The 10,392-nt window shown below is 43.2% G+C and overlaps 1 protein-coding gene across 1 annotated transcript; it reads right to left on the bottom strand.

Annotated features, from left to right (window-relative positions):
- Window positions 1-541: 541 nt before the first annotated feature.
- On the bottom strand, window positions 542-6,831 carry LOC129863843 (AT-rich interactive domain-containing protein 5A-like). The gene is made up of 6 exons (XM_055936167.1): window positions 6,664-6,831; window positions 4,141-4,288; window positions 3,977-4,029; window positions 3,629-3,726; window positions 3,209-3,377; window positions 542-2,881 (listed from the first exon to the last, which is right to left on the bottom strand). Exons 2-6 carry the CDS (start codon window positions 4,277-4,279, stop codon window positions 1,445-1,447), a joined length of 1,896 nt encoding a protein of 631 aa, XP_055792142.1. The 5' UTR covers window positions 4,280-4,288; window positions 6,664-6,831; the 3' UTR covers window positions 542-1,444.
- Window positions 6,832-10,392: the final 3,561 nt, after the last annotated feature.

Genomic DNA, 10,392 nt, shown 5'->3' with positions numbered 1-10,392 from the left:
TCTATTCTCTCCCTTTTCATTCAGGCGAACCTGTGTTTAAGGCTATGTCCTGTTAAACACACAACATGCTTCAGTGGGCGTCGTCAATGCAATTATATATTTCATGTAAGATAAGCCCTGTGGAATTACGCATCTGGCAAAACAAGCTCAGGTCCAAAGTCAACAGACAGGTGCTGCTGTACACGCAACACGTTTCTGGGGAATATACTGTAGTTAGCATGGGGTTACAGCCACAAATAACACATTCTCGCTGTTGTGACCGTTTCAAAGTTCCACCTTGGTTAGGGGTTTGACTATGCGTAATGAGTTGATGTAGGTGTTAGATTTTGCCATATTGTGCAATACTGTGACAATATTTGAAGCAAACAAGGAAAAAACGATCAGAATATTTATTGTGTGAAATATTTGCAAACATGAAAAGGGTTAAAAGATTCCAATATTACTTGTAGTAAATTGAGAATAGGGGAAAAAAATGTTTTACAAATATATATACACAAAGCATTAAGAAACATTAAGAACAAAACATTGTAGTGTACAAAACATTAAGAACACCTTAATATTGCATTGCACCCTCCCCCAGTTCTTGACACAAACCGGTGAGCCTGGCACCTACTACCATACCCTGTTCAAAGGCATTTAAATATTTTGTCTTGCCCATTCACCCTCTGAATGGCACACACACAATCCATGTCTCAAGGCTTAAAAATCCTTTAACTGTCTCCTCTTCATCTACACTGATTTAACAAGTGACATCAAAAAGGGACCATAGCTTTCACCTGAAATCTCCTGGTCAGTAATTTTTTATGTTTTGTACACTCAGTGTATATAAAAACATTCACATTTTCATAATAAAACTTTTCTTTTACATTTTATTTGTATATACTGTAATTGTTCCTCCTCAAAACAGTATGGCTCACAATTCTCAACAATTCTCAACACCCACAAAATGTACCTTTGCTGTCTAGGTGGTAAACTTGTATTTTTTTCGTGACTGTTATTATAGTTTCGTGACTGTTATTATAGTTTCGTGACTGTTATTAAACTGTATTTTTATATTTATTTCAATGCTACTTCATGTTCAAAACAAATCCCAGAGATGAAGGCACAAAAATACTTCATTTTGGATAATAACTTTTCACTCGAGTGCATAATAAATTGTTAGCAAGCTTCAAAGGATAAAAACACAGAATATTAAAAGACAATTCATATTCTGTAGTATTTCAAAAGTGCTACAATGTCCTTTGAACTGTGTCTTATAACTGAAACAGTACTCTATATACATGTATATTTGTTGTGTGTCAAGGCATTTCTCTTTGCAATATTGTATGTACAGTAATGCGTGCTTTTCCAAGCGTCCAATGTCAACATTGACATGTTACATCTTTTGCCAGAGTGCATCATGTTTTCTGTTAATTAGCATGATTGTTGGAATGTTGCACTCTGTTCACGAGGAGCTCGAGATGAGCCTCTTTAACTTCATGAACTCCTCAAGTGTCAGTGGTATTAGAGAGGAAGATGAGGGGTCCACCATCAACGCCATCCTAGAGTTTTCCACCATTCCCTGGGATGTGTCTGGACTACAGGCTAGGGATGTGGGGTCTACATCATCCTGCTCCAAAGCCTGACTGCTGGGGTGGATCTTCAAGGAGATTGGCTGGGCTCTGTCCCGTAGATCATGGGGGTGCATTGGATTTGGGTGGTAGGGCCTCCTGGTGTTCTCCTGTTTCTCCCAGGGGTACAAGTCCCTGCTGGCCGGGTTACATAAGATGCTCCCTGACAGCTGAGCCTTGTAGCTGGAGATCTGATAGGGCGCCATGGGGTGGCGGTGACTGGAAGTAGGGGAGGTGGTGGTGGGGCTAGGCAGGTTCCTGTACCTCTCCAGACTTCTCTCCCTCAGATACCCAGAGCTCCTGTCCTGGTCTCTGTGAGGGCTGTGGAAGACCTGGTCATCATGGTTTGCCATGGTGGGGGAGATGTCTGTTCTGGTCTGTGTCCTCTCCCTTGGCTCTGGTGGTGTTGGACCCTGCAGGGATGGAGCCCCAGGCCGGGAACCAGCAGGCCCACACAGCAGGCCTCCTTTTATCCAGTCTTGGAGAAGCGCCAGCGGGATCTGGATCTCCATCCTTCCCCCTGTCTCTCTGGGGGGACTGGGCAGAGCGCAGCTGAGATTGAGAGGCCCCGGACTGTGCTTGGGGCTTTCTCCCCTCCTCTCCCCCATGGGCCAATCTGGGTATTCTCTCTTCAGGGGTCTAGGGACGTGGACCATGGAGGGGGCGCTGGTCTTGATACTCTGCAGTGGACAGGGGACGGGGGATTCCGTCTTCATGCCTGGGCTGGAGGCTGGAGTCGGGCTGCGGGAGGAACCGCCAGAGGGGGAAGTGAGGTCGATGACATAGCCATCTCTGGTTCCCAAGGGGTAGAGGTAGGATCTCTCGGGGGGTGACTTCCCTTCAGGCGTCTCACAGCACTCGTCTTTAGCCATCTCCTTGGTGGGGTAAAGCGGTGAGGGCGTATTCAAAAACTTTGGGGATTTGTTGGAGGGAGGAGGGGCAAAGGACGAAGCAGGCTGACCGCCTGACTCTAGGCAAGCTTTCTTGCAACTGAGGTTGAGTGGCTCATTCCAGTCTGAGGAGCACTTGTACCGGTTGGCCAGGAGGCGCAAGCGCTCCAGAGGCTGCTTGGCCCTTTCTGTCTGCCCTTGAGGGGAGGGGAGATATGGGGGTTGGGGTCTGGGGTGGCTGCTGGGGTGGCTGCCGGGGGTCAGAGGTGGGTGGACATAGGGGGGCAGAGCGGGGTGGCCAAGGTGGTGATAGTTTGGATGGTAGTGTGCAGGCATAGGGATGATCCTTACTCTGGAGTCTGTCAGGAAATGATGGGGGTTCTGAGAGGAGAAAATACCAATAATGAGTCAGTCAATTCATTTAAATGTGTGCTTGTGTGTGTGTGTGTGTTGTGTGTGTGCATGTGTGTCTTAGTGTGTATGGCTGTGTTTACAGAGGCAGCCCAATTATCTTTTTTCTCACTAATTGGTCTTTTGACTAATTAAATCAGCTCTGAAAAAGATCTAATGTGAAAAGATCTGATGTTATTTGTCAAAAGAAAATTAGTGGGGGAAAAACTCTGAATTGGGCTGCATGTGTAAATGCGGGCACTTGTCTGTGTGTGTGTACATGCTTATGTGTGTGTGTATGTTTGCTTGTTAGTGTACCTGTTGCTGGGAGGTCTGGAGAGCGCCATATGTCATGCTACGTTTGGCTGTCCTGGGGCACTCTTCCTCCTCACCGAGACTACTGTAATGTAAACGCTTCTGCTGGTGCCGTGGCAGAACCTCCATGTAGTTTTCTCCTCTTACGTGACACTCATATGCCAGAAGCAGCCTACGACAACACAAAGGCCATTTTTGAAACTGTACCAATTAAAACATACCACGCACACACATCACTGACTTGCACACTTATACTGTATTGAGGGTCTCTACCTGGTAGTATTCAAAATATCTGTGTCAAAGACATGCGAGCACACAGCCATGTGCACAACCGCACACGTCTACGCACACATACACGCAAGCACACATACACGCACAGACACGCACACATATAAGATGTATGATACGGTTTCTTTGACATACTTCTCATAGTGTCTACGGGTGCAGGTGGCTGCACTGGTGCTTCTGGGGTTTCCTCCCAGGGTGTTGTATACTTGCTTCCACAGCTGCTGGGTCGTTACCTGGTAGAAATTCAGCTTAATTTTAACATTGTGTCGTTGTATACATTGTAACAAAAACATACATGGAATGTGGCCCCATTACAATAGTTCTAAAACTGGTGAGAGGGTGATGAGGAAAGTTTCCTTTAAATAAAACTTGCAGGATGTTCGATTAACTCTTGGGTTTGACTTGTAATATGAACTGCTCACACCTATTTTAGTCGAAAATCTGAAACCTAATACGTGTTGGAAATGATTGATAGTATTTTACCTGGAGGTAGCCGCCCATGCTTTTCACAGTCTTGTACATCATGAACAGATCGACTAGAAACATAGAACAAATATACAGAATATCAGCTATACATTGTCTGAGACATGTCAACAATTACTGTGTGTGAGTGTGCGTCTATGTTTCTCTGTGTACAGTACACTCACTCTGTTTGAAGCCCAGGTGTGGTATTCTCTCTATGGGTGTATCTCTCTTCTTCATGTACAGATAGAGGTCTTTGAGGAAGGTCTCCTCTCCCATCTCTTTCTCCTGTTCTGAGGGTCTCTCCTCCTGCGCCTGGGCCATGATGTCAGCCTGTGAACACACACACGCACACACACACACCATTACCACAACGTTTACATCATTGACGTTCATAGTTAACATTTTTCCTAATAGCCCAACAGTATTTTACAATCATTTATCACACATACACAGGTGGGTCCCAAAGCGAGATGCTTAAAGCATGTTTTCTGCACTTCCACACATTTTGCCACGGGGTTTACAAGTTCAGATAACTGGCTAGACTAACTTATCAATCTAAAAATTGTTAGCTGACATGGCTATTCAAGTGATTGTTAGTGACTGACAAAACAAGAGACAAACTGCTGACCGACAACCAAATTCTACTATTCTAACTCGCAACAGTAAGTCGAAACCCCGACTGAGTTCCTTTGGGTCGGGGAGCGACCGCTCGTGTCGCTTATGCCCAGATCCGGCTGTGCACATACTGTACACAACATATTTACAATGCACATAAAACATATTTCACAGTGGCTTGACTGCAAATCAAACAATGAGTTTGACTGATGAACGGACAAATAAAACGACATGTTTGACTACTGTATGCATTTCAACCGGTCTTTAAGGGCCCACAGTCTCTTGATTGTCTGCCAATCGGTGTTCCCAAATATAAATAATTGATGATGATGACTAAGGTTGTTTGACTGATCACGGTTAAATCCGTTGTTTGACTGATCACTCAACCATGCTTGTCTCTGGCACAGTGGTACCAGTGTCAACACCCAGGCTGTCACAATCGGCAAACATTGCCACTGAGCTGACTGTGGTCACGGCATAGATCAGAGACTTGATCAATGCAGTCACTGTTTCCTATACTTTTCCTTAACTGTTGTGTATCATAGACTAATAGTGCATTCAGTGAGGTGAAGCGTTCACAACATTGCAGATAGAAATCCAACAAATAAACCCCATATTATTCCCTATTTTGCTTACTGGTAAATCATGTTATACACAATACTTTTCTGTCTAAATGTTGTGTAACTTGTCACCCTCCTGAAAAGATCGCTGAATAAGTGCCAGATGTGCCCTGCAGAGCTAGGAGAGTAGAGAAGAGTCAGAGACGGAATATGGCACAGTCTCACACTTGGTTCTGTGAGACGTGTACATATCTTTGGGCTACTTTATTGTTCAACATGACAGATCTCAGAGAGATTTATAGTAGATTCATCAACGCCTGAAATAGCATATGAAAAACATGACAGAAACATGAGACACATATTTAAAGATATGAGATCCACTATATAGTATAGAATATATATTTTAAATATGTGTCTCATGTTTCTGTCATGTTTTTCATATGCTGTTTCAGGCGTTGATGAATCTACTATAAATCTCTCTGAGATCTGTCTTGTATATTTGTATATGGTCCTTCATTGGCTACTTCCTGTGTGAATTAAAAGTAAAAAATATTGTGCTTGTTTTATTATTTCATTAAAGTTTCTGTTATTATCTATGCATAGTCACTTTAATAACTCAACCTACATGTACATATTACCTCAATTACCTCGACTAACCGGTGCCCCCGCACATTGACTCTGTACCGGTACCCACTGTAACATTTCACTGTAAGGTCTACACCTGTTGTATTCGGCGTATGTGACCACAAACAGCAATTTGTTTCTGAGACACCAGACAGTTTGAGAGCAATCTAGAGTGACACCATCACTCCATGTGTGTTGACATACCAGTGGCTGGTTGAGCTATGGATTGCGAAACAAATGAAATAATATAAATATGAATTTCATATTACAGAACTAAAAAAATCGAATAGTATTAGCCTAGAGGATACAGGCCATTGGCTACATATTTCTGTTAGAGAAGTTATGTTGATTATGGCACCAGCTACTTCAATAGTAGTCTCCTTAGGCAGATGGGTTGACACCCACAATGTGAACAATCTTCCAGCATACGTTGTTCTGTTACACAGTGCCGTTGTCTGGGTTTTCCAGGTCTGGGTAGGTCTGGGTTTTCCAAAAGTACTTCAATAGCTACGAGAAATTCAATGCGAAGACGTGAACCACATTTGACCACATTATTTAAAAACTTGTAAAGAAAAAAAACACTATTATCCTATTCATGATTGGAATTGGCTTTCAATAGGGAAAATAGTTTCTTCCACTTTGGGCATTTTTCCCAAATTAAATTCCATATCCCCTTTTTGTATTGAATAATTGTATGACATTTAATGGACATGTGACCCTAAATCACACAAGAATATGGAGATACCCTCAGTACCAAGAGTATTATCAGTGGCTCCAACATTTGACCACATCAGTGCCTCCTCTCAGCTATGAAGACTTAGGAATTGGGAAGAAACCAAGATGATATCAGAACCACCAACCAAGCTGTATGAGAGTAACACTAGAGTATTTAGTGGTGGTGCTCACCTGTGATTTCAGAGACACAATAGAGGTGGCTAGGTCTCAGTCTCAGGCCTCCACACCAGGCTGCAGCGCATCCACAGGCTCTATAGATCAGTGTTTTATATCTGCAGATTGGTAGCTTCAATACAGTCTCCACTCCTGTCTCTGTAGTCTTCTCCCGTTTTCCACAGTATTGTCACCTCTCCCTGTCACACACACATACTAACACACACCTGTCCTGTGCCTCTGAATGACACCAAGGTCCAACGCTCTTGGGGAGGTGAATTCCCAGACTTCTTCCTGCTATGTGTTGGAAGTCAGACCAGTCCAACCTGTTCCTGTAGCATGCCAAAGGCTTGGCATCAGAATAGTCCACATAAGTAGGGAGAAAAGAAAATTGTAAAAAATTGTTGAGAGAAAGGTCTTTTGTTCACCATTGGTGGTGATGACAGCCATTCACTCATGCATAAGTATTATTAGATTTTTCATCAATGCCTTTTTCTTGCGTTGATGATGCTTCCGTTAGTAGATGGTGAGATGTAAACAGATTTTAGGCAAGTATTTGTCCAGTAGAAACCAGAACTAACATCAAATCAAATCAACGTTTATTTGTCACGTGCGCCGAATACACCAGGTGAAATGCTTACTTACAAGCCCTAACCAACAGTGCAATTTTTAAGTAAAAAATAGGTTTAAGGTGAACAATAGATAAGTAAGGAAATAAAAAACAACATTAAAAAGACAGTGAATAATTGTTTTTACATTTTTGTTTAATTTCACCTTTATTTAACCAGGTAGGCCAGTTGAGAACAAGTTCTCATTTACAACTGCGACCTGGCCAAGATAAAGCAAAGCAGTGCGACAAACACAACAACACAGAGTTACACATAAACAAACGTACAGTCAATAACACAATAGAAAAATCTATGTACAGTGTGTGCAAATGTAGAAGAGTAGGGAGGTACGGCAATAAATAGGCCATGGAGGCAAAATAATTAAAATTGAGCATTAACACTGGAGTGATAAATGTGCAGATGATGATGTGCAAGTAGAGATACTGGGGTGCAAAAGAGCAAGAAGATAAGTAACAATATGGGGATGAGGTAGTTGGGTGTGCTATTTACAGATGGGCTGTGTACAGGGGCAGTGATCAGTAAGCTGCTCTGACAGCTGATGCTTAAAGTTAGAGAGGGAGATAATAGTCTCCAGCTTCAGTGATTTTTGTAATTTGTTCCAGTCATTGGCAGCAGAGAACTGGAAGGAAAAGCGGCCAAAGGAAGTGTTGGCTTTGGGAGTGACCAGTGAAATATACTGTATCTGCTGGAGCGCGTGCTACGGGTGAGTGTTGCTATGGTGACCAGTGAGCTGAGATAAGGCGGGGCTTTACCTAGCATAGACTTATAGATGACCTAGAGGCAGTGGGTTTGGCGATGAATATGTAGTGAGGGTCAGCCAACGAGAGCATACAGGCAGGAGGGTGCGGGCAGCAATCGGTTGAAGAACAATACTTGCATTTAAAAGCAGTTGGAGGCATCAGAAGAGTTTTGTCATCAGGAGTTTTGCATGGCATTGAAGCTCGTTTGGAGGTTTGTTCGCACAGGGCTCAAAGAAGGGCCAGATGTGTACAGAATGGTGTCGTCTGCGTAGAGGTGGATCAGAGAATCACCAGCAGCAAGAGCAACATCATTGATATATAAAGTGAAAAGAGTCGGCCCGAGAATTGAACCCTGTGGCACCCCCATAGAGACTGCCAGAGGTCCGGACAACAGGCCCTCCGATTTGACACACTGAACTCTATCTGAGAAGTAGTTGGTGAACCAGGCGAGGCAGTAATTTGAGAAGCCAAGGCTATTGTGTCTGCCGATAAGAATGCGATGATTGACAGAATCAAAAACCTTGGCCAGATTGATGAAGACGGCTGCACAGTACTGTCTTTTATTGATGGTTGTCATGATATCGTTTAGAACCTTGAGCGTGGCTGAGGTGCACCCATGACCAGCTCGGAAACCAGATTGCATAGTGGAGAAGGTACAGTGGGATTCGAAATGGTCTGTAATCTGTTTGTTAAAACTTCTTAAGCCTAGGCGTCCCGCTAGCTGGACAACTTCCGGTGAAACTGGAGGGCGCGCAATTCAAATAAATAATCATAAAAATTATGGATATTAAACATTTAGGTACATCCAAGTGTCTATATCGATTGAAAGCCTACATTATTGTTAATCCAACTGCACTGTCCGATTTACAGTAGCTATTACAGCGAAAGCATGCCATGCGATGGTTTGAGTACAGCGACCCCACGTCAAAATTATTTTTCCACCTGCACAGGTTTCATAAATTAACTATTCACTTACTTTTTGAAAATCTTCCTCTGATTTGTCATCCAAAGGGTCCCAGCTTTAACATGTAGTGTCGTTTTGTTAGATAAAATCCTTCTTTATATCCCAAAAAGTTTGTTTAGTTGGCGCCGTCTATTTGAGTAATCCACTTGTTCAACATGCAAAGAAAGGAGTCCGAAAATCTACCTCTAAACTTTGTTTCAACAAGTCAAAATACGGTTCTATTTAATCCTCAGATACCCTAAAATGTAATCAAACTATAATATTTCTTACGGATTAAAATATGTTCAACAGAAACCCGATTTTAGCAGGTGCGTCTTGTCTTCTTGGTTCGCAAACACGGATTTCCAAGACTGTGTCCCTGGACTAAAACTGTTATTTTTATTCGTTATTGAAGATACAAGCGAGAAAGCTTGAACATAGACTGCTGACACCCAGTGGAAGCCATAGGAATTGCATCCTGGGATGTAGAATTGAGTATGCCCTTATACTGGCCATTGGAAGAGCATGGTCTCTCAACAACAACAAAAATTCCGGTTGGTTTTTCTTTGGATTTTCTCCTACCATATCTATTGTGTTATACTCTCCTACATTATTTTTCTTTACATTTCTACAAACTTCAAAGCTGTTGAGAAGCATTTTGGTCCTAGACTTGGCGCTCCTGTACAGCTTGCCATGCGGTAGTGGAGAGAACAATCTATGACTGGGGTGGGGTCTTTGACAATTTTTGGGGCCTTCCTCTAACACCGCCTGGTGTAGAGGTCCTGGATGGCAGGCAGCTTAGCCCCAGTGATGTACTGGGCTGTATGCACTACCCTCTGTAGTGCCTTGCGGTCGGAGGCCGAGCAGTTGCTGTACCAGGCAGTGATGCAACCAGTCAGGATGCTCTCGATGTTGCAGCTGTAGAACCTTTGAGGATCAGAAGAGCCATTCCAAATCTTTTCAGTCTCCGGAGGGGGAATAGGCTTTGTCGTGCCCTCTTTACAACTGTCTTGGTGTGTTTTGACCATTCTAGTTTGTTGGTATTGTGGACACCAAGGAACTTGAAGCTCTCAACCTGCTCCACTACAGCCCCATTGATGAGAATGGGCGGCGTGCTCGGTCCTCCTTTTCCTGTAATCCACAATCATGTCCTTAGTCTTGATTACGTTGAGGCAACAACATGCATGACAGTCTTTCCTGGTTGAGGGTTGATGAGAGATTAATTGCTTCTCTTGTAGATTTTATGATAAATATTATTGTAATGAAAATTCCAGATTGTCTGCATAATCAACTAACATTCAGCTCAGACACCCATACCTACCCCATACATACCCCATACCTACCCCATACGTACCCCATACGTACCCCATACATACCCCATACATACCCCATACCTACCCCATACCTACCCCATACCTACCCCATACGTACCCCA

This window comes from Salvelinus fontinalis, chromosome 10, assembly GCF_029448725.1.
Source record: "Salvelinus fontinalis isolate EN_2023a chromosome 10, ASM2944872v1, whole genome shotgun sequence".
NCBI lineage: Eukaryota > Metazoa > Chordata > Actinopteri > Salmoniformes > Salmonidae > Salvelinus > Salvelinus fontinalis.
The sequence above is the reverse complement of the archived record's forward strand: the minus strand, read 5'-3'. Positions and strand labels throughout refer to the sequence as shown.